The sequence below is a fragment of the Melanerpes formicivorus genome, unplaced genomic scaffold (genome assembly GCF_026170545.1).
Source record: "Melanerpes formicivorus ecotype bairdi unplaced genomic scaffold, bMelFor1.0.p_v2 SCAF_7, whole genome shotgun sequence".
NCBI classification, from domain to species: domain Eukaryota; kingdom Metazoa; phylum Chordata; class Aves; order Piciformes; family Picidae; genus Melanerpes; species Melanerpes formicivorus.
The window spans coordinates 3,402,406-3,426,740 of record NW_027142359.1 but is presented as its reverse complement, the minus strand read 5'-3'; the positions used below and the strand labels follow the sequence as shown (position 1 = coordinate 3,426,740).

The 24,335-nt window shown below is 46.4% G+C and overlaps 1 protein-coding gene across 2 annotated transcripts in view; it reads left to right on the top strand.

Moving 5' to 3' along the window:
• The first annotated feature begins 6,666 nt into the window (after nucleotides 1-6,666).
• Nucleotides 6,667-24,335, top strand: part of C8B (complement C8 beta chain) — an 82,452-nt gene continuing 64,783 nt past the window's right edge. For both annotated transcript variants that reach the window (XR_010987616.1, XM_068140684.1), the window contains exons 1-9: nucleotides 6,667-6,792; nucleotides 9,042-9,195; nucleotides 10,316-10,457; nucleotides 11,786-11,927; nucleotides 15,679-15,811; nucleotides 16,633-16,830; nucleotides 19,150-19,390; nucleotides 22,170-22,298; nucleotides 24,088-24,251. Coding sequence is in view for 1 of the 2 variants with exons in the window: in XM_068140684.1 (XP_067996785.1) it covers nucleotides 6,701-6,792; nucleotides 9,042-9,195; nucleotides 10,316-10,457; nucleotides 11,786-11,927; nucleotides 15,679-15,811; nucleotides 16,633-16,830; nucleotides 19,150-19,390; nucleotides 22,170-22,298; nucleotides 24,088-24,251 (1,395 nt within the window). In the remaining variant the exon portion in view is untranslated. The remainder of the gene's footprint in view (nucleotides 6,793-9,041; nucleotides 9,196-10,315; nucleotides 10,458-11,785; nucleotides 11,928-15,678; nucleotides 15,812-16,632; nucleotides 16,831-19,149; nucleotides 19,391-22,169; nucleotides 22,299-24,087; nucleotides 24,252-24,335) is intronic.

Sequence of the window (24,335 nt, the reverse complement as noted above, 5' to 3'; positions counted from 1 at the left end):
TGATCCAGTAAAACATATTAATGAGCTAACTTTTTGTATCAGTGAGACCTTTCTGCTGTGTAAGGATGGAATTCTAGAATGGCTCAGGTTGGACAGGACCTCAGAGATCATCTACTCCAAGCTCCCAGCCATGGGCAGGGGTGCCTCTCAACTAGACTTGGATGGTCAAAGCCTCACCTAACTTGGCTTTGAACACTCCCAGAGAGGAGGCAATGGGTAGGCTGAAGCATTTTGCTGCTGTAAAACTGCGCTGCTGCGTAAAGAATAACATTGTTTGATCTTCCACAGTACCAAGTACTGGATCTCTCAGTAAAGATTATAGAACTGTAGAATGCTTTGGGTTGGAAGGGACCTTTAAAGGTCATCTAGTCCAACCTCCCTGCAGTGAGCAGGGATGTCTTCAACTAGATTAGGTTGATCAGAGCTCTGTGCAACCTCACCCAAAATGTTTCCCAAGGATGAGGTTTCTATCATCTCTCCAGGCAACCTGTGCCGGTGTTTCACCACCCTTGTTGTAAAGATGTGGAATGGTGCCATTCTTTGCCTAGGAATTAATGCCAGTATGCAAGATACCACATGGAAATTTAAGGGTGAGAAGTGTGTGTCTGTGTAGAAGGAGGAGAGAGAGTCATGGACATGTGCACCTATGTTTTACTGTATTTCTTCTTCCTGGTGTCTCATCCATTTCTCATCCTCCAGAAATATCCAGCAGGTCATGCTGGAACATTCATTGCCTTTGTCGGTGAACGCTGTTGGAATGCTTGGATCCCACCTAAGTGTAAAGGTCATTGGATTGTTTGTGATGGTTGTGTTAATGCCATTTTGACTCTGTATGTAATTAGGTGTATACAGGTGTCCTTGGAAGCAGGAAGACGGTCTCTCTGGTTTTCAGTGGGCTATAGTATGTTGGTTTAAAGTGAAATATGCCACAGCTAAACATGGTTTTAAACTGAAATGTTTTTTTACAACCTAGGCCAAACCTAGTCTTGTTGTTCTTCATCTGATAGATGCTGAAAAAAAAGACAGAAAATCAGTTCCTGTGCACAATTGCTCTGCAGACTCCTTTTAAAAACTCAGAATTAGCAGGTCTGAGCTTTAGTCCAGTGATGTTGAGATAACTCCAAAGGAGGAAGAACCTGGCTGTGTGTTACCTCCCAAGGAAGAAGAACCTGGCTGTGTGTTGGCATTGTTCAGAAGCAGAGGAAAGATCTAATTCTCACTGTGCTGTGTCATTGTGCTGCATTTTATTGGATGTTGCTATCACTTGAGTGCACCAGGAGTCTCTGGGTTGTGTATGAGAGTGTCCAGCTCAGACATGACTGGTTCAAGAGATGGTCCTGATTCAACTGCTGCTAATTAAGGTTATGATCAGGTCCTGCAGTAATGAGATTTTTTTTAGCAAAGGTATTGCAGAATCAGCTTGTGGTTTTGCAGAAGTAGGGACTGTGACAGATCTCTCTTTTCCATGGCAGTGATTTCTGGGGAAGCAATTGATTGTAGAGCCTGGGAATATGCAGGTTGCAGTTGCCTAGTTTGGATTAAAGGCAATGGTTTGTGTGCTTTAATCGGCAGAGAGTGACAGTTGCTGGAACAGATAAGCTAACTTCTTTCTTCCTTTCTCTAGGTGGTGATAGATATTTCCATGCACTGCTAACTGGTTTCTTGCTTTGCTTTCTAAACAACTCCTGTCCTGTCAGGTTCGTATTTATTATTCTAGCTGGCAAATGCTGTTCTCAGTCAGGAAAATTGCGTTTCAAAGAAATGAGGAGGGGATGTCTGCTGGCAGTTTTCCGCAGAGCTGGGAGTATATTGTCCACAGCTGTGCCTCTACACCAACATGGAAAGCACACAGTGGTGAATGGACAAAGTGAAAGTCCATAGGGCCACCAGAAAATGGAGGGTGTGGGTAAAAGTGTGAGCTTTGTCCACCTACAGGAGCATCTCTGTGAGCTCTGTTGCTCTCACTGCTGCATGTGGTTCTGTTCCTTGATGTGGAACCAATGGCACTTGCCCCCTGTTCCTGCCTTTGGTTTGACATAGCTGCTGCAAAACTCAGGATTTGCAAGAGTACTTCTGTCAGCTCTCTTATTGTAGAATCACAGAACTGTTAGGGTTGGAAGGGACCTCAAGGATCATCTAATTCTAACCCCCCTGCCATGGGCAGGGAGACCTCACACTACAGCAGGTTGCTCACAGCCACATACAGCCTGGCCTTCAAAACCTCCAGGGATGAGGCTTCCACCACCTCCCTGGGCAACCTGTTCTCACCACCCTCATGGGGAAGAACTTCTTCCTCACATCCAATCTCAATCTACTGATTTCTATTTTCTTTCCCTAGTCCCCTGACACCCTAAAAAGTCCTGAAAGTCTCTCTTCTGGTGAGGTCTTTCACAAGCTGCTCTTGTCACACTGATTTGCTGTTTAGGATCAGCCCCATGAAATTGTTGCTGTTGTTGCTATCATTATTATTATTATTATTATTATTATTATTATTATTATTATTATTATTATTTTATTATTATTTTAGTAGCTAAGAAGGAGCAAAGAGCTGGTATGGGGAAGGAAGACGAGGAAGAAGGTTTTTTTTTCCCCTTGCTTCACTTGCTGTCTGAAAAGGGGGAGAAACTGAATTATACATTTCAGCATGACAGTGAGGAATATGGGAAGATATCCTGATACCATTTCTTGATTACCTGTACCATTGCCTGTCTCTTTCTAAAATTATTCTACTGGAGGCAGGAAATATCAGGTCTATTAGTGAAACGACTCGCTGGCTATTAGCTTTGAGAGCCTTAAATAGTCTTATCTCAGTGGATGTGTTTGCCCTGTGGCTCATTTATCACCCCTAAAATGTTTTATCAGCACCTGAAAAGAAAAAAAATTCTCAATGAGAAGAATAGCCTCAAATTGTCCCCATTCAAGGGGCTTTCAGATACAGACCTCTTAAAAAGACACAAAAAAGGTCTTTTAAGACGTGACATTATTTGCTGGGTTTTCAACCCAATTTCATGGCAGCACCACTTCTATAAATACTCCTCACCAGCAAAGAAAGGAAATCACAACAGATTAAAAGAAAACCAGGTTAGCAGGCAGCTAATCAATGTCCATTCAGCCTCAGACATTTGTGAAAATAAAGGATGATGAGGAATTATTGCCAGGTACTGACTGTGCTCAAACCTTTTGTGGCATCTTTGCTTTAGCAGTAATTTGAGTCCAAGGAGAGCTCAGAGTGTTGGAAGCAAGGCATGTGAGGAGTGAGAAGTTACAGTGCTGTAAGGTGCTGCTATTTGTACTGTGATTGTCTTGTTTTTTAACATTTAAAAACACTGTTCCTAGTCTGAAGATGAGTTTGTGTGTGTATCTTGAGGTCTGCTGGAGAGGACATGGAGACAGAGGATGAAGAATGAGGGATTTTCATGTCTGTGGCTACTCATTGCTGCAAGCTTTGACTGGCCATCTTCACAGAGCTTTCAGAGTTAGGTGAACCTGTGCCAGATTTGGGCTGAGTCACCAAGAGGCATTATTTTTACTAACTCAAAAGCCAGAAGAGGAGAATTAAGCTCAGCAAGGTGAGTCTATGTCCAGGGCTTTTCAGAGACCGGCATCACCACCAGAATAAAGCAGTATTGGTACCAAAAATGGTGATGCAATGGAGTCAGTTGTAGTGGACACCTGAAACCATCCCTTAAGATTTCTTAGATGTAAATTTTAGACTGGATCTCTAGAAGAAATTCTTCAGTATGAAAACGGTGAGACTCTGGAATAGGCTGCCCAGGGAGGTTGTGGCTGCCTCCTCCCTGGGGGTATTGAAGGCCAGGTTGGATGAGGCTTTGAGCAACTGAGTCTAGTTGAGAGGTGTCCCTGTCCATGGCAGGGAGGTTGAAGTAGATGATCTCTAAGGTCCCTGAGATATTCTGTGGTTTTCACATCTATTTGCCACTTTATGTTCTTCACCATAAGCCTTCTCTTTGAATAAGCCAGTTGTGTTCTGCAGAAGGAAATGTATTATGAGTTATGAGGCAGGGAATGAAAAGAAGCAGCAGCAAGCTCTTCTTGGCAAGTGCACGAACACTATAAACAGCTGCTTGCTGACTCCATTCTGTCCTTTCCCAGGAGGAACCTTTCACCCCTGATGTGTTTCACAGTGTTTCTTTGCACAGAAAACTGCCATTAAAAAACATGTTGAAGGTGTGTAGATCTTATTTACTTGGGAACAAGAGGTCACAAACTTAGGTGGGTGTTACAAACTCTGCCAAGGATGTGTTGCACTTGAAAGCTTGGTGGTCATGCTGGGCACGGGGTGAGGCTTCATTTTCAGCTGTGATGAACCCCAGGTTCAGTGACTTAGAGTGGTGTTCAGTGCTAAGTGCTTTGGGACTTAAAAACAGCTCAGCAGACAGCCACAGCTATTTGAGTCAGCAATGAAGAAGGAGCAAGGCTGGGGGAAGAGGCAATGTTAAAAGCGGATCTTCTCTCTAATCCATGGATTGGCAGCCTCAAACTTCAAGGAAGCAGAAAACAAGCTGTGTTAAGATCTACCTCCAATTAAAGCAGATTACAAATACATGGAAAACCTGATTTTGCTTTTCAGGTCTTTCTGAAAAGTATGGTAACAGGTAGGAAATTAAGTCTCTTGGGTCCCTGCTCCTGTTCTAACCTGACTAACTTCTGCTATTACAGGACCAGGTAAGCATTGGAACAGGCTGCTCAGGGAGGTGATGGAGTCACCAGCCATGGAGGCATTAAAAAATGTGTAGCCATAGCACTTTGGATGTGGTTAGGTGGATGTGAGGATGTTGGATTGACAGTTGGACTTGATCTTAGAGGTCTTTTCCAACCTCAATGATTTTTATGACTCTGTGTTCACTGAGATGTGTGTGCTGAGAGGCAGGGAAATGGAAGCAAGCAGCAAACAGGAGCAGGTGACCTTGAGACCTTCACACACTAGGATCACTGTCCTGGTTTGCATGCAAACCTAAAGGGTGATCTGTGCTTATAATCACAGCTTCTCCTTTGCTGCTATTGAGATATTGGATGTGTAACTGCATTTCCCAGCCAGCAAAGGTCTCACATATGGAGAGACCTTTTCTGTAAGCGGGTTTATTTTGCCATGGACAAATGATTAACAGCTAAGTCAATCGTGTCAGGGGTTGAGCAAGCTGTACCACATAGACACATCTTGGGTTCACTCTGGGGCAAAGTTATTTGAAACCAAAAAATAAGTCAAAAAAAGGCCAAACAAAGAGCTTTGCACAAGCCTAAGCCATCTTTCCTGACAGTTTGTCCTCCGTGTTTAGAGGGCAGTTCAGCCAGTAATTCTGGTTTAAAAACTGGCTGTCTGAAATACAATCATTTTATCTGGAGCAGGTTCCTACAAGGATTCAGTTAATATGCTTCCCTGTGTTAAATTGTTCCCATCAAGCTGCCAAACTAGAAAGATGCAGCAGCCAGTTGCTTATTTTGCAGAGACATGGCTCCACAGTCAGACTAATGGCATTTTTAAGGCGACTAGGACAGATTAAGAGGTCTAGCATTTGGTCCAGTCATGCTGCTGAGGTTCTCAGGTTTGTTCTGTTGTTAGTGAATACAATTAATTTTATATATAGCATCCATCATTCCCATAATGGGCAACGTAAAATGTATTTGTCCTTCGTATTGTTGAAGCACTTGGAGACTTACTCCGAGGTGAGAGATTGTGCTGCCTAAAAACATTCCAGAGCTACACTGCATCTCTTCAAAGAACCTCTGCTTGTCCAGCAAGAGGAAGGGTGGGAAAACTCAGTGAGACTCCTTGTTTTGTACAGGGAAGGACAGGTTCAGAGAATGTTTCTTCCTCTAAGATGCTTATTGTAGGTTAAGGAAAAGGAAAGGAAAGAGTGTTGTGCCTCAGGAACCAAAAAGCAATACCTGAAGTGAGAATGACTGGCTATGAAGGTAACCAAAGAGAAATCCCATAAGGTTTTGAAGATCCTGATCTGCCTTTGAAAGCCCAGCTGAACTGATGGGAATCAGCCTTTGGTAAGTTCTCTCCCTGGTTAGGTCCCATTTAAGGGAGAAAATGACTCCACATAGTAGCTAGAAAACACCAAGACAGGTCTTGGTTCCATGGACTCAAGACTTTGGGTGTGTGGAGCAGAGAATCTCTATGGAAGGACCCAGCCAGGGCTGGGGCTCTTGTCCTCCCTTGTGGCATGAATCTGAGTTGCAGTGAGGGACAGCACAGGGCACTCTCAGGGACAAAGGCTTTCCCTGAGCCCTGGGATGATTGCTTCTGCCTCATGCCTGACCTTCTTCTGGAAGCCAGGCATGAAAAGCAGAAATAAATAAATGATTTTGCACTCTGTTCCTAGAAAGCTGCCTGTAGTTTACTCATTGCTTCACTCTTGCCAGGACTCAAGTGTGTTTCATTTGTTGAAATATTCATTTTCCCCTGTCCCTTGAAAGGAGCATTACAAATGAAAGCATAAATGGCTTCTGGGCAGATCCTTGCTTCCTTCCCGCTTGCCTCCAGAAAGCTGTGTGCTAACAATTGCAACATTTACCTTGTGAATGTGCCAGGTGCTGGGTCAGCTGCTGTTTACAGTGTGGAAAAAACGACCTGGTAATTTATCTTTTCCTACTTGAACCCTTCTCAACCTCCCCCCTGGCAGATGGAATGGGAGCAGTGGTGGTTGCGAGTGGCAGGCGGTCCCTTGAAGCAATGAGCGCAGCACACACCACGTCTGCTCCGTACCCCTGCAAACTGCTGCTGCTTTGTGCCACTCTCAGCATCCAAACCCTTCATTGCTTTGGGTAAGTGAATGTTTCTGAAGCCATGTCTTTGGGCTGATAGGAAAGAGAGAGGAAAATCAGTGCAAACTCTCTACTGTCACGTTTCACAGCACATTATTAGAGCTTCCAACACAAGAAGGACATGGAGCTGTTGAAGAGGGTCCAGAGGAGGCCACAAAAATGATCAGGGGCCTGGAGCACCTCTCCTGTGAGGATAGGCTGAGGGAACTGGGTGTCTTCAGCATGGAGAAGAGAAAGCTCCAGGGAGACCTAATAGTAACCTTCTGGTACCTGAAGGGGGCCTACAGAAAAGCTGGAGATTAACTCTTCATAAGGATGTGTAGTGATAAGACAAGGGGCAATGGTTTGAAATTAAAGCTGGGTGGATTTAGATTGGACATCAGGAAGAAGTTCTTTACCATGAGGGGGAAGGAACACTGGAAGAAGTTGCCCAGAGAAGCTATGGATGCCTCATCCCTTGAGTGTTTTAAGATCAGGCTGGGTGATGCTTTGAGCAACCTGGTCCAGTGGAAGGTGTCCCTGGAAGGTGTCCCCTGGAAGGGGTTGGAAATAGATGATCGTCAAGGTCCCTTTCAACTCAAGCCATACTATGATTCTATGACAACTGCTGTCTGAAGCCATTTCTGTGTTTCAGTTGAACAGCAAAAGACATTGTTTGGGAGTTAATGTGGTGCCATGTGCCTGCCGTTAGAAGAGAAAGCCCATCGGATAAATCTGAGACAGCTAATGGCCACAGGCATGTTGTAATGTGGAACTGTGTTTGCACAGGGTTATGGAGCCCTGGAACAGGCTCCCCAGAGAGGTTGTGGAAGCTCCTTCTCTGGAGACATTCAAGACCCACCTGGATGCATTCCTGTGTGACCTGCACTAGATTCTATGGTCCTGCTCTGGCAGGGGGATTATCTTTGGCGTTCCTTTCAAACTCTAACATCCTGTGATCCTGTGCACCATGCAGCCTTCTCCTGTGCAAGCTGCCAAAGAGTGTGCTGAAGAGACAGGGATTTGTTTTCTCTGAGTGCATAAATAGCAAGAATCTGGCTGACAGTTCTTTCTTTCTCTGCAGACTTGATGGATATTGCTCTTTCTGAGGACTGTGGTCAGTCAGTGACTGTAGGCTTTCCAATCTAACTGTATTTTTCCACTGTGCTCTGAACTTAGAGCTCTGATTTCATGGCTCAATGAGCTGATGAGTTTTTGTAATTCTTTTATTGTGTGTGATTTTTAATATGCTGCCATGGGAGCCCCTTGCCAGGCACTAAACCGTACTTAGAGCTTCAGCTGATGCTATTCCTTGTCCTGGTGGAAGGATTGGGAATGCTGCTGTGATAGTTTACTTGTCAAAGTGGGTATGAAAAGAAACTAATTTTCAACACTTTCCTAAAGCTTCCCACACAGATCAGGTGCTACAAGGAAGCATTTGTCCTGGGCCAGGATTTAATCAGAAGTACTGAATCCACCCAAAGAGCAGGCAGCATTTTAGCTGTGGCATTGTGGAAACCTTGGAGACAGTTGTTACATGAAAGGATGAGAGAGGGACTGGGGTGAAGAGTAAAGGCTCACACTTAGGGTTCAGGTTCATTACTGGGATGAATGGGGTTAATGGGTTAATGACTTGCTATTGTGAACCATGAATAGAGTCTAAGAAGGATGGGTTTGGCCAGCTTGAGAAAAAAAAACTGCTGGGCTAAGGGAGGTGCTGAAGCCTGGGTTTCAGAACTGCTGAGGGCACTCCAGCCCTTTGCTTTGTGACTGGGGTTTGTCATGGAGGTGTCCAACTTTGGAGCTGTGCATCATGTATGGCAATGAAGTACCAAAGTGCTGCCTGTCCAGCAAGCACCACAGAGCGATGGGGCAAGGGCAGCAACCAATGGTGCAGATTTTACTGCTGGCCGCTTGGCCAGGTGACTTGGTAAGGCTTGCACAGCTTGAGATGAAGCCCAAGTTGGCAGGACATGGGTTGAGTTTCCTGTGCTGGCTAGGTAAAACGTGTGTCCTGCAGTTACCCATGTTGAGTGCTCTGCAGACTAATGGTGGTGGGGAAGAGGACTGGGTCTGCTCTTGGGCACTGAAGAGTGGCTCAAGTTCCCTACAGAATCAGTGCCAGTGTGAAACAAGTACTGAAATCTAGAGGTTTCATGGAAGATTTTATGATTAGTTCTCTGTAGTTTCGCAGAGGTATGGACCAAGGTCCTCTGTCCTCACAGCTCAGTGATCTCACAGCCTGAAGCTGTTGTGTTGCTGGGTTTCAGTGCTGAAAATGAATCCCTTTGCCTTGGTGGCACCGAGGAGAGCGTGGCCAGCAGCAGGCATGGCCGGTCTGTGGGCAACCTGCTGCAGCCCCGCGACTGTGTGCTCTCTACCTGGTCCTCCTGGAGCAGCTGTGATCCCTGCCAGAAGAAAAGGGTGAGTGTTTGTGGCCTGGCCATGAAGCTCAAGAAATTAGGAGGCACGACCTCCCCCAAGCCTTGTCTTTTTGTCTGTGGGGCTGGGCAAAGAGTGGAGGGTGGCCAAGGAGGGCTCTGTACAGCAAGGCTGTCAGCTTTTGCTTTCAGGGGACTTGTAGCTCTTCAACTTGCCTCCCACAGTAACTCCAGTACTTTCCAGGCTCTCTTGCTATCCTGAGAGGATGTAAGCCCAGGCTTGGTGAAAACCCAGGTAGGAAGCCTAGGCTTTGTAGGGACTTTCCCCAAGCCAAGTTCTTCAATGCCAGCGGTGGTGTGAGGCACCATCCTCGCTAATGGTCCCCTGTGGGACCCAGAGACACTCAATGCAGCCTCTCAGGATTAAGATGTTTTTTCTTGTCTGCCAAAGAGCATTTTCTACTCAAGAAACCCCTTCAAACAGAAGTAATGATCCCAACAGTGTGAAGAGCAAAATCCTCATTGCTAGAGGGACCTCTGCTAACGAGTTGGGGGAGTCATTGCCAGACTTAAGCCAGTGATGAGAGCTGGGAAGAGCGAAGCTTCATCTCAAAGAGTTAATCTTAAAAGCTGAGGGGAGGGGGGTGGGAGGGAAGGAGGGCTAACATATTGGACAGAGTAATTGACTGCTTCACAGCAGTGTTGTGGGCGGAAAAAAAAAATCCCCTAATGATGCAGAGGGCCAAGTAAATACACTGACAGAAAATAACAGGGGATGTCGTTAGCGGCGCTAATTGCGGGAGAGGAGATGTAACTGAATCCTTCCTGCCTCTTGCAAATGCCCGGGCTGCCTTGTCAGCCTCATTTAAACAAACTGTCATAGGAAAGCAAACTTTCCTTCATCCCTTCCAGTCCTCAATCCTTCCTGAGCAGAATTAAAACTGTCACGGATCAGAAAGCTCAGAAATGAGGCACGTTACCGGCACTGCGCTTCTGTGCTGACACTTCTGGGTTTTTTTCCTCTGGCAGTACTCTTAGATCACATCTCCCCACATAAAGTTTTGTGCTTGTTTGTTGTTTTGGTTTTTTTTCCTTTTAACTAGGGAAGCGTAAAATTCACAATTTCTATCCACTCCAGTCAATATGTTTTTATTTCATTGCAGTACAGATTTGCCCGCTTGGAACAACCCTCTCAGTTCGGTGGAGATCCCTGTGATTACTCTGACAGGGAAAGCCAAGGCTGTGTCACAAACAGTCCCTGCAGGAATAAAGTCAGGTGTGAAGGTTTCCTGTGTGCACTTACAGGTAAGGACTTGCAGAGTGAGAAGTGGAGGTGCTCAGGTGGCGTCACTCAATCATAGAATGGTCTGGGTTGGAAGGGACCTGCAAAAGTCATCTTGCTCAACACCCCTGCAGTCAGCAGGGACATCTTCCATTAGATCAGGTGGCACAGAGCTCTGCTGAGCCTGACCTTGACAATCTCCAGGGATGGGCCTCAACTACCTCCCTGGACAACCTGTTTCAGGGTTCCATCACCTTTGCAAACAGTCCCTCTGCAGCCTTCTTGTAGCCCCCTTCAGGTGCTAGGAGGTCACTATTAGGTCCCCCCCAGACTCTCCCTCTCCCTCTCCCTCTCCCTCTCCCTCTCCCTCTCCCTCTCCCTCTCCCTCTCCCTCTCCCTCTCCCTCTCCCTCTCCCTCTCCCTCTCCCTCTCCCTCTCCCTCTCCCTCTCCCTCTCCCTCTCCCTCTCCCTCTCCCTCTCCCTCTCCCTCTCCCTCTCCCTCTCCCTCTCCCTCTCCCTCTCCCTCTCCCTCTCCCTCTCCCTCTCCCTCTCCCTCTCCCTCTCCCTCCTGAACAACCCCAGCTCCCTCAGCCTGTCCTCACAGCAGCCTGTCCTCAAGCTGAACAACGTTAGCTCCTGGATCATTTTGTGGCCCTCCTCAGGACTGTCGTGGGTTAATGCCCATTCTAAAAACAGGGTGGAGGGCTTGTGAGTGCTTTGCCCTCCCTGCAGGGCATTTTCCCCCTGGGAAACTGAGTCTGTTCTACTCCCCTCTCCCTGCCCAGCTAGGGTGTAAAAGAGAAGGCATTGGAGTCATTAGCTCTCCTTTTGGCTCCTGTCTCTCCTGGATGAGAGCTACTGTGGCTGCCTTCCTGCTCCTCTGCCACGTGGTTGGGCCTGATCCTTCTCCCTGCTGCCTCTTCAGAGAGAGACTGGTTTTGTATTCTTCTTTGTCCCACTCCCATCCATCCTGTTATTGTTATATATATATATATATATATATATATGTGTGTGTGTATATATATATATATATATATATACACACACATATTTTGTTTAAAGAAAACTCTTTACCTTTCTACTTCCATGCCAACTCCAAATAATTGTTTGATGGATTTGCTCCTTTCCTTTTTTTTTTACCCTCTCTGTTGGGAGGGAGAAGGGGGTAGCAGGAGAGAGATTCTCAGCCTTGCCCCCATCTGAGCTCTTAACTCCCAGTTAAGGCTTAAACCACACGACACACTCCATCAAGTCCATGTTTGGTTTTTTTCTGTTGAGGGCACCAGAGCTGGCTGCAGTACTCCAGGTGAGGTCTCCTGAGTTTCTAAGTAATCAACACCCTCCATCCTAGGAAGATGCATCACACGGAGGCTGGTCTGTAATGGGGATGATGACTGTGGGGACTTCTCAGATGAAAGAAACTGCAAAAAAGTGTTTAAGAAATGCAACCAGAAGATGGAGCAATACTGGGGAATAGAGAATCTAGCAAAAGGGTAAGTTGGTGACCTACATGAGATGTTTTCCTACTGAAGGGCAGGAATGATCTTATCTGGCTACATGCACACTGAATGGATCCAGCAACAGTTAGTTAGGATCCAACAGCAGTCCTGATTCAAAGTCTGGTGGGAAAATCTTTGTTGACTCCATGGGTCTCTTGGAGTGAGGTGAGGTGAGTGTAAGTCCCAGAGGTACCAGGAGTACTTGTGGCCCCTGTGCAGATCATCAGCTCAGCTTGCAATTGTGTCCTGCAAGAGCCTGTGCATGCCTTTTGTGTGGCCGAAGCTGGGGAGTGGAGAGGGAGGTGTCCACACCAAATGTTTCTCTAATGTCTACAGGCACATTAATTTGCCCTGCAATTAATTAGTGGGAGAGCTTTGATAATCTGAGTATTTTAAACAGGTGTGGCAACCTGTTCCACTGTCTCCCCACCCTCACTGTCAAGAATTTCTTCCTCATTTCCAGTCTTAGTCTCCCCTCTTCTAGCTCAAAGCCACTGCCCCTCATCCTGTCGCTGCAGGTCCATGTCAGAAGTCCCTCCTCAGCTCTCCTGCAGCCCCTTTGGGTGCTGGAAGGCTTCTCTAAGGTCTCCCTGGAGCCTTCTGTTCTCCAGGCTGAACAACCCCAGCTCTCAGTCTGTACACATTAAGCTGAGGTTGGATGAGGCCTTGAGGAACCTGGGCTAGTGGAAGGTAAACTTTGGTCTAAATCAGTTTGTGGGGAGCAGGAATGTGCTGACCTTTAGGAACTTGGGGGACTACTTCAGATGATGCTTTTGCAATAAAAGCAAAGGAAGGTTTGTGACAATCCAAGGGTAATAGATCACTTTATATCACTCATTATAAAGTGACTTAAATCAGCATCCTGCATTGCCTCAGGTCTGAACCCAGCTATGGGTTTGTATTTTGCACAGTATTAGAATCATAGAATCATAGAATCAACAAGGTTGGAAAAGACGTCAGAGATCATCAAGTCCAACTTGTCACCCAACACCTCATGACTAACTAAACTTCAAGTGCCATGCCCAATCCTTTTTTGAACACCTATTAGTTTGGGGAGGGGATCAATGTTTCACAGATTTCTTCCATGCCAATGAAAGGTGGTGGAATTTGTGTCCCATGTATGAGTGTAGTAGGAATAAACTGTGTGACTGGCAGCTTTCTGGGGATTCAAATCCAAGTCAGAACTGATCCAGCTTTTTACAGGCAAAGATTCTGGCAGTTTTCTGTAAGCTGGGACTGCGTGAAGAGAGCTTTGTTTCATTCTGCATGGAAAAAAAATGCTTATTTAACAAAAAAAAGGAAAAGAAAAGGGGAAAAAATCATACTGCAAGGAAAAGAAATCTAATTTCTTCATTCTCTGGAGATAGGGCTGCTGCACATGTCACTGCTAATGCTTTGTACTTCTGAGTTTAATCAAAATTAAAAATAATGTTGGACAATTACAGGAACATGCTTCTCATCTCTTTGAAGCTGCAATTGCTGTCTAATTTGCTTAGAGTGGACTTCCCTTCTTTTCAGATTGTTCTAAAATAAGAGCTAATATTTTAAAGTTTCAGAGCCATTATCATGCAAGTCTCTCTCCCTAAAATAAGGAGAGACAGATCTAACAGAGACTGGGAACACTAATAGGGACATGACATGGGCTGTTAGCAATCTTTCTTTTTGCTGAAGTTTCATAGAATCATAGAATGGCTCAGATTGGAAGGGACCTCAGAGATCATCTACTCCAACCTCCCTGCCATGGCCCAGGGATGCCTCTGAACTAGACTCAAGACCTTATCCAACCTGGCTTTGAACACCACCAGGCAGGAGCCATCCACAACCTCTCAGCCTGTTCCAGAGTCTCACCACCCTCCTATGGAAGACTTCTTCAGCTCCAGTCTAACCCTGCTCTCCCTCAGCTTCAAACCATTCTCCCTTGACCTTTTGCTAGACACCCTTATGAAAAATCCCTCTGCAGTGTCCTGTAGGATCCCTTCAGGTATCTAATGACAAGGGCCATTATTTGGGTATGGGTTTGGAGGTGAATGCCACATCCTCAGCTGTGTGCCACGGGGGTGATGTGAGGGTGTCCTGACAGTGAGCAACAGAAAGGCCTTTACTGCACCAGATCCCACCAACGGCAATAGGAAAAGCAAATGGTGAAGCTTAATCCCCTCATTTAAAAGGCTTGCAGTGCTACATCCTTTCTTAGAACAGAGAGGTTAAGATCAGTGTCCATCAACTACCAAAATCAAAGGAAAGCCTTCCCAGTGATTTCAAGGATTAGTTGAAGCATTGCTTGGGTACCTTCATTCTTGAGAGGTATCCCTGCCCATAGAGGGGAGGTTGGAGTAGATGATTCCTAAGCTCCCTTCCAACCTAAGCCATTCTACATTTTTTCCCTGACAATTTTTATTCCAATTTACTGACCTCTGGTTGATCATTGACCGACATGGCAAAGATTATCACTGATAAACTGAAACAAAAACCTGTGAATTAAAACTTAGCCTCGACTGATGACATCGGTAGCCAAACTTGCCTTTGGAAATCCTGCTGGATGCTACTGCAGATATTTGGGGATGCTCAGGGTGGGCAGCTTGGTGGGGTGGGGGCTTGGCTGTTCCAGTTTGCTCTGCTTTTCCAAAGAGAGTTTCAGTAAAGGCTACAGAAGCTGCCTGTTTTGCTGGCAGTAATGCTCTGATATAATTCATGGCTAGGTGGTGAAAGTTGCTCCTTATATTCAACACAGTGTCAACATCTGACTTTGTCTTTTGCTTTTTGTTAGTAATATTTTTTCTGGAGCAACTGCATTCATTGGACACTAAAAGAGAAAAAAAAAACTCCATTTTGGGGTTTCAAAATCAAGTGGTACGAAACAAGGAACCCTCAGCCAGACAAGGCAACCTTTTGCCAGTCTCAAGCTGCATAGGGGGAAGTTTAGGCTTGATCTTAGAGCCCCACATTGGTCACCAATTATATTTTGTAATGTGGTGGGTTGAAGTTTCCCCCCAGCATTAACTTTGCCAGACCAGCTCACTATGAAAGCAAATGGAAGCTGTATTTACAAGCAAAACTGCACTCCACAATGGAATGCAATGGATATGTACCAAATATACAGGATTTACAATATGATACAGATATTTACCATTAGCAAGCAACACGAAATGCCCCCTGGTCAGAGACCAGGGAAGCTGTTCCATTGCTCCCCACCCCTTGTCCCAAGAGAGGAAGGAGCAGAGAGAAACAGGGGTTAGACTTATCCAAAATAATTCAGCCAAGGTCAGCCAGAAGCAGATTAATCTCTCCCAAGTGAAGCAAGCAGAGAAGGGATCAGGAAAGAGAAAGAATAGTTTTGGTACAGCCAATCTTATAGCAGATATTTCTCCAATGAATTTGTTTAGAATAATCTTTAGTTTTCCTTTTTACACCCAATAGTGATTCATTTATATTTTTCTGCTTTTCTGCTCAAAACCTGTAACTAAATTTTAGAGGCATAGCCTAAAACCACCACAGAAGTTCTTCCCAGAAAGAGAGATTGGCCATTGGAATGTGCTGCCCAGGGAGGTGGTGGGGTCAATGTCCCTGGAGGTGTGTAAGAAAAGCCTGAATGAGGCACTTAGTGCCATGGTCTGGTTGATTAGATAGGGTTAGGTAATCAATTGGACTTGATGATCTTGGAAGTCTCTTCCAGCCTGGTTGGTTGGTTCCGATACCTTTAACCCAACGCTAATCTTAATATTTTGCTGTTATACTTCATGTACAGGATAAATATCTTCACAAACGACTTGGAAGGGTTAGTTCTTGATCACAGGTACTATGCTGGGGGCTGTTCTCCCCATTATATCATGGACACAAGATTCAGAAAGCCATACAATGTTGAGAGCTACACACCAGAGGTATGTGTCAACTTTGTCTGCAGGGAAACAGTACTGATAAAGCCTCACTGCTAAATCACTTTATAAACAACGGCAAAATCCAGGAGACCAAAGGGAAGGAGACCTGAATTGACCCCCACTTCTGGAACATCATCTTACCCCACACACTCTCTGAGGGTGGGCCTGTCCCCTTATGATGATATCCATGTACACTGGAATTGAGGGCAGTGTTCTCTTGCACTTTGTCATTGCAAAGACTGATCCTAACCATCTGGATTCCTTCTGTCCAGGAAGGCCTCAAAGCCACCCAGTGGGCACGGGGAGCTTGAAGTTAGGCAGGATTGTGGAGTGCCATAAGAGCCATGCTGGGCAGCTGCCCTTGTGCAACAGCCTTGTGCTTTGTGTGAAAGATCATTTCCATGGTGCATCCAAGCTCTGTTTCAAATACTGTATATTTTTGAACACTCTTGATGACAAATTTTTGAGTGTTGCCTGCTAGGAAACCTTTTTTCTTCTACAATTCACACTTTAATTGATGCCTTTGTTTAAGATTTCACCTTCTTTGCATAAGATTGACACAGTAAGTAAATGCCTGAGGTCATGGCAGTATGGAGGAGATAGGAGCTTTCCCTGCTGCTGGAAATCAAGTATTCTTCAAGTACCAGTGTTGATGATAATAGTGCTTTTGCAATTAGACAAGGCTTTTCATCTTCAAAGGGCAAGCATGAATTCACAAGTACATTTGCACCTGTATTCCTTCCCCATGCTTCAGGTATACAATCGCTGTGCAGGAAATTAAATGTGTTGTTTTGTGGTGGTTTTTTTTTTCTCTCTCTGTTTAGACCAAAGGCAAATATGAATTTACAATGACTGAGTATGACTCCTACTCAGATTATGAAAGCAGTGTCCTGAAGGCAAAAGCTTCGCAGTCTAGCTTCAGCTTTGGTATAAAAATACCAAAAGTGTTTGAACTGGGTTACAGTTCCAACGACAACAGGTTCAAGAAGTTCATTCAGAGGATGAAAAGATTTTCCTCAACTGTAAGCATCGCTCCACTTAGTTCTCTGCTAATGCATCCTCTGCCTCTCTGTGTGTATCGGTTTGATCCTCACCATCACATCAGCAGCCATGACTGGGATAAAGGAAATCTTTCCTCCTGATTGGATTTTGCAGTTTGCATTGGCTAAGCCTTTACTAAGGCCACAACATTTCCTTCATTTGTCTCTATAGCAGCCAGGAGCTTTTCCATTCACCTATCAACCAGGAACTGCTCTGCCTAACCTCTCGTGGCAGTTTCAGGCTGTGCCTAGAAAATTGTCTTGAGAAAAATTTTCCACAGATCTTGAACAGAAAGTGATAGAATGTAAACAAATTCTCCCCTTCTACTCCACTCTGGTGAGACCTCACCTGAAGTACTTCATCCAGTTCCGTAGCCCCTATTACAGGAAGGATCTGGATGTGCTGGTGTGTGTCCAAAGAAAGGCCACAAGGATGAGCAGAGGGCTGGAGCACCTCTGCTATGAGAACAGACTGAGGGAGTTGTAGCTGTTCAGTCTGGAGAAGAGAAGGCGCCAAAGAGACATCATTGTGGCCTTCCAGTATCTGAAGGGGGCTACAAGAAAGCTGGGGAGGGACATTTTAGAGTGTCAGGTAGTGACAGGACCGGGGGGAATGGAACAAAACTAGAAATGGGTAGATTCAGATTGGATGTTAGGAAGAAGTTCTTCCCCATGAGGGTGGTGAGACAGTAGAACAGGTTGCCCAGGGAGGTGGTGGAAGCCTCATCACTGAAGGTTTTTAAGGCTAGGCTGGATATGGCTGTGAGCAACCTGCTGTAGTGTGAGGTGTCCCTGCCCATGGAACTAGATGATCCTTGAGGTCCTTTCCAACCCTAACAATTCTATGATTCTATGATGCTAAATTACCATTGGATGTAAAAGGAAAAATAAGAAGGTCTAAATAATTGCATTGGTCTGAAAACTAACATAAAGTTAGGTGTGTAAGCTAACAATTAACTCTTTCTCTTTTCAGCTTCTTTGCTTTGACAGATACTACCTGGTAGCTTTTGCTTGGCTGTTGCTGACCTAGCTTGCATGCTTTGTTGTGGCTAACTACTAATAAGCTACTCTCTGCTTTTCTCCTTTTTCTCTTGTCCCATGTACAGGGGGGAAGGAAGGGGAAAAGGAGGAAGCTGTTGGTAACCCCCTGGTTTTGTGCAGAGGGGCTCTTGTGTTGTTTATAAATTGTAAATACATGGAAATATTGTATATTTTGTACATTCATTGCATTCCATGTCTCTAGATTGTAGTTTTGCTTGTAAATACAGCTTCATTTGCTTCCAGCTGAGCTGGTCTGGCAATTGTATGTTGGGGGTAATTTCAACCCACCACACCTCTGAAACCACAGGATGATAGGGGTTGGAAGGGTCCTCTGGAGATCGTCTAGTCCAACCCCCTTGCTAAAGCAGGGTTGCCTAGAGCAGGTTGCACAGGACAGTGTCCAGGTGGGCTTTGACTGCAGAGACCATCTAGATATGATGCTTGAGTATATGGTGTCGTAGTGGCCCTGCTAAAGATAGATAATGGTTGGACTTGATGATCTTACAGGTCACCACAGTGATTCTGTAATTCCATTGGATCAGCCAGAGAATGGCCATTTCACACATGAATCAAGATGATTTCAGGATTTTCCGGGAGAGAGCTTGTGAGAGGCAAAGGCTGCTCAGCATCATTAGTGGTAGAGCACTGGTTAGGCCACACCTTGAGTACTGTGTCCACTTCTGGGCTCCTCAGTTTAAGAAGGACATTGCGATACTTGAACGTGTCCAGAGAAGGGCAACAAAGCTGGGGAGGGGTCTGGAGCACAAGACCTGTCAGGAGAGGTTGAGGGAGCTGAGGTTTTTTAGCCTGGGGAAGAGAAGGCTCAGGGGAGACCTAATTGCTCTCTATAACTGCCTGAAAGGAGGTTGTAGACAGGTGGGGGTTGGTCTCTTCTCTCAGGCAACCATCAACAGAACAAGAGGACACAGTCTCAAACTACACCAGGGGAAGTTTAGGCTTGAGGTGAGGAGAAAGTTCTTCACAGGAAGAGTAACTGGCCATTGGAATGTGCTGCCCAGGGAGGTGGTGGAGTCACTGTCCTTGGAGGTGTTCAAAAAAGGCTTGGATGTGGCACTTGGAGCCATGGTTTAGTTGTCATGAGGTGTTAGGTATTAGGTTGGACTTGATGATCTCTGAGGTCTTTTCCAACATGGTTGATTCTATAATTCTGTGAATTGTTGAATATAAAAGGGCTATGTGTTGCCACAGCAATGCCAACCCTCACTCCTGGGCTTTTCTGTGTCCCTGCATTCCCTGCAGTCCAGCAAATTCATTCATGCTCGTTCTGAGCTGGCTGTGGCCACTTACAAGCTGAAGCCCCGAGCCTTGATGCTGCACTATGAGTTCCTGCAAAGACTCCATCAGCTCCCTCTGGAATACAGTTATGGGGAGTACAGAGAGCTCTACAGAGACTATGGAACCCATTACATCACTGAGGCTACCGTTGGGGGCATCTATGAATATACTTTAGTCATGAACAGCGAAGAGCTCCAGAAGGCAGGTATGTGCTTCTGATGGTGCTGAGAAAACTGTGGGGCCAGTGTTTTGGTGGGAAAAATCACCCTGCAGGCACCCAGTGATGGTTCAGGTCTGAGGGGTGGTGGAAGAATTGTACAGAATGTTAGGGGTTGGAAGGGACCTCCAGAGATCATCCAGTCCAACCCCCCTGCTGGAACAGGATCACCCAGGCAGGTCACAGAGGAGCACTTCCAGGTGTGTTTTGGATGTCTCCAGAGAAGGAGAATCCACAACCTCTCTGGGCAGCCTGGGCAGCCTCTGGGCTCTGCCACCCTCGCGTTGATAAAGTTTTCCCTTCTGTTCCCGTGGAACCTCCTCTGTTCCAGCTTGCATCCACTGCTCTTTGTCCTATCATTGAACATTACTGAGCAGAGCCTGGCTCTGTCCTCTTGACATTGCCCTGCACCTCTTTATTGACAGGGATTAGGTCACCCTTCAGGCTCCTCTGCTCTAAGCTGAAGAGCCCCAGCTCCCTCAGCCTTTCCTCAGTAGGGAGATGTTCCACTGCCTTCAGCATCTTTGTGGCTCTGCACTGAACTCTTTCAAGCAATTCCCTGAGGTCCTTCTTGAACTGAGGGGCCCAGAACTGCCCACAGTATTCCAGATGTGGCCTCATCAGGGCAGGACAGAGGGTCAGGAGGGCTTCTCTGGACCTACTAACCACAGCCCTTCTAATCCACCCCAGGATACCACTGGCCTTTTTGGCCACAAGGAGTCAATAGTGTCTGAAAGCAAGCCTGCAGGAAATACTATGGGAGTGGAAGTGCTTTATGGCAGTGAATAAAGAGCCTGCTTTTCAAAGTGTGCTCAGCTCACCGGTTTCATCTAGATCTCAAGCTGTGGAGTGCTGCCAGTTCACAACCCAGGGCCCTGTGGCAAGGATTTTAGCTGACATGTTTTGGAGGCTGACAAGATGTTGAGATGAATGAGAGTTGTGTAGCTCAACACTTCTGTTCGCCGTGAAAACCTTCACCTAAGTTCTTTTTCCATCGCCTTCAAATGACAGTTCTGAAACACCTTTAGCCTCCAGAGCTTTTTCCAGCATGTCGGAAGCAGTAAATAATTTGCTGGGTGACTTTTGTGCCTGACATTGCTCCTGCTCTTTGGCTCTGGCTTCCTTTTCTGTGAGGAATGACGATTGTTGTGGGGGAGAGTGAACCACGTGGCATTAATCAATAGCTGCCCTCTCATATTTATTCATTGGCATGGCAATGAGTAGCTGACTGCTGTCTGGTGGTGGTGGATTCCGCAGTGTGTGATGCTCAGGCTGTTTGCTCTTCTGCTTTCTAGCAAGTTTCTTCTCCTGTAGTGAGATACAGCCCAGAAGGAGAGAATTTATGTTCAGATTTCAGATGTTCAGAACATTAGCACTGTCCCATGTCTCAGCTGTTGGTGTGGACCCATCTCAAACCATGTTTGCTTGGACTGTTTGTGGCCAGCAGGAACAGGGAGATCCCCCTGTACTCAACACTGGTGAGGCCACACCTCGAGTGTTGTGTTCAGTTATGGGTCCCCTCACTGTAAGAAGGACACAGGGGCTGGAGTGGGCCCAGAGAAGGGCAACAAGGATGGAGAAGGGCCTGCAGCACATGGCCTATGAGGAGCAGCTGAGGGAACTGAGGGTGATCAGCCTGGAGAAGAAGAGGGTGAGAGGAGGCCTCATTGCTCTCTACAACTACAGAATGGAGGATGGAGCGAGGAGTGGGCAGCCCCTTCTTCCTGATGGCAAGCAACAGGACCAGAGGAAATGGTTTCAAGCTGTCCCAGGGGAGGTTCAGGCTGGATGTTGGGAAATGTTTCTTCACTGAAAGGGTTCTCAAACATTCGAATGGACTGCCCAGGGTAGTGCTGGAGTCACCATCCCTGGAGGTGTTCAGAAGATGTGTAGCCATGGGGCTTCAGAGAAATGGGTAGATTCAGATTGGATGTCAGGAAGAAGTTCTTCCCCATGAGGGTGGTGAGACACTGGAACAGGTTGCCCAGGGAGGTGGTGGAAGCCTCATCCCTGGAGGTTTTGAAGGCCAGGCTGGCTGTGGCTGTGAGCTACCTGCTGTAGTGTGAGGTGTCCGTGCCCATGGCAGGAGGGTTGGAACTAGGTGATTCTTGAGGTCACTTCTAACCCTGACAATTGCATGATTCTGTGATTCAGGATGTGGTTTAATGGCCATGGTGGCACTACATTGGCAGTTGGACTCAGTGATCTTAGAGATCTTTTCCAACAGTTCTATGATTCTGCAAAATGCTACCTGCCAGCATCTGCTGACCCAGATCAGGATCCTGGAGTAGTACCAAGATTTCCATGCTCTCCCCAGTATTGAGCTGAGCTGTAAGTTCTCACCAGGGTTTGCTATCAAGTCATCAAATCCGTCATCATCTTTGTACTGTCTGTGCTGGCTGCTTCTTGAAAATCCTAGCTTCTAAGGATGGGGATGGCTCATGGGTAGTCCTTGTCAAAGATGTTTGGTGTTGAAGCCCCAGGTGAGGCTCCCTACCATTGCAGCTCTGCATAACCCAGGACAGCTGGGTTGGTACCTAAAGACCTCTTCTCTTAGCAATAACCTTGATTTGCACTTTCAGAGCTCTGGAAAGTGGTAGAGATTTCATTCCACAGAGATCTGTTAAATATCCCCAAAAAAGCCTTCTTCATCTCTCCTGCTTTTCCCAAAGGAAGGCTATTTCTCAGCTCCCATTTTCTGTGTATGTGGACAGAAGCCATCAAAGAGTGGCATTAAAAGGTTGCAGTTTTCTGCTGTGTTTTTAAGGTTATTCTCTGAGTGATGTCCAGAAATGTGCACAGCATGGCTTTACCGTCGGTGTAAGGATTTATGGGGTCTATGGGAGCCTTGGAATAACTGCAGCTGGCTGTAAATCCCTTTTAAAAGAGATTGGAGGTAAGCATGAAACATTCCTGCCATTTAATTTCTAGCCTTTGTTGTAATGAAAAGAAGATTTTGTGATCTTGCCTGCCTGAAGTAATTCTCCACTCCCTCACAGTTGCTTTAAAGTCTGCTGGCTAACCCCAGCCAAGCTTAAAACACAAGCTGAGATGTCTCAAAGCTTGGGGGTTTTTGTTTTTGTTTTTCCTAAGATTTTCTTTGCTGGGTAAAGAAGAAATATCTGCTCAGTGTCCCAGGAGAATGCAGGAACAGATCAACCATTATCCACCTGGCTGGTGCCGTGGTAGCAATGCACCCACTCCTCAGCAGAGCAGCCTGGGATGCTCCTTTTTAATCCAGAAATGCCCAAATGGGGAGCCAGGCTGCTAGTGGTGGTGTGGGAGGCTCATGGGGCATATGGGAAGCCAGGGGTGTTGCAGTGGGAGGAGGGTGCACCTGAAGATGCTTGGAGGGGAGCAGGCAGCATTCATGGTTGTAGTGGTTTGAGCCTTAACTGAGAGTTAAAAGCTCAAATGGGGAAAAGGCTGAGAATCTCTTCCCCACTCCCCCCCACCTCCTCCCTCCAAACAGGGAGAAGAGAAAAAAAAAAAAAGGGTAAGGAGCAAATCCACTAAGCAACAATCTGGAGTCAGCTTGGAAGTAGAGAGGCAAATATTTTTTTCTTCAAATTATATATATAACAATAACAGGAAAAAAAAGGTTCACAAGGGCAAGGAACAAGAATGGATGGGAGAGGGACAGAAAAGAATAATACAAAACCAGTCTTTCTCTGAGGAGGTGCAGAGGCAGCAGGGAGAAGGATCAGGTCCGGCCACGTGGCTGAGGAGCAGGAGAGCAGCTGCAGTAGCTCTCATCCAGCAGAGGCAGGAGCCAAAAAAAGGAGGTCCAACAGCTATGATGTCCTGCTTTTTATACCCTAGCTGGGCAGGGAGGGGGGAGTGGAACAGACTCATCTTTCCCGGGGGGAAACGCCCTTCAGGGAGTGTAAAGTACCCGCAAGCCCTCCGCCCTGCTTTCTTCTTTTGTTTTCAGAAAAAGGCGTTAACCCACCACAATGGTGGTGAGGAGCATCAGGCTGTGGAAGGAGCTGGCAAGCTTAGAACCATAGGGAAAAAATTAGGAGGAGAGAGAGAAAGTGCAGGAGAGGAGGATGGGGATATTGCTGCAAGGGAGCAGGAGAGGCACAGGGTCATGTAGGTAGGTGTGCACCACTTGTGACTTCGTGTGTCCAGAGAAGGGCAACAAAGCTGGTGAAGGGTCTGGAGCACAAACCCTGTGAGGAGAGGCTGAGGGAGCTGGGGTTGCTTAGCCTGGAGAAGAGGAGGCTCAGGGGAGACCTTATTGCTCTCTACAACTACCTGAAGGGAGGTAGAAGCCAGGAGGGGGTTGGTCTCTTCTCCCAGGCAACAGTGATAGAACAAGAGGACAGAGTCTCAAGCTGTGCAGGGCAAAGTTTAGCTTGATCTTAGAAAGAAGTTCTTCCCAGAGAGATTGGTTACTGGAATGGGCTGCCCGGGGAGGTGGTGGGGTCAGCATCCCTGGACATATTTAAGGAAAGACTGAATGAGGAACTGAGTGCCATGGTCTGGTGGATTAGTTGGGGTTGGGTGATCAGTCAGATTTGATGACTTTGGAGGTCTCCTCCAGCCTGGCTGATTCTGTGACCTCTTTCCTTTGCCCTCTCTGTGTAATAGGTCATGCACAGGGGCTGTTAGGTCTTAACCCCAATCCACAAAACCCATACCTGAGCAGAGTTGGCCACTGTCTGATTGTATTTTTGCAGACATCAGCTCCAAGAAACAGTTTGTGGAGGACTTCATCGCCCTTGTTCGTGGCGGAGCAAGCGAGCACATTACCGCCTTGGCTTACAAAGGCCTGCCCATGGCCACACTGATGCAGGAGTGGGGAGATGCTGTGCAATACAACCCTGAAATCATAAAGCTAAAGGTACTGTATCCATCACCTCATAGACTCATGGGATGGCTTAGATTGGAAGGGAGCTCAGAGATCACCTACTCCAAACCTCCCCAC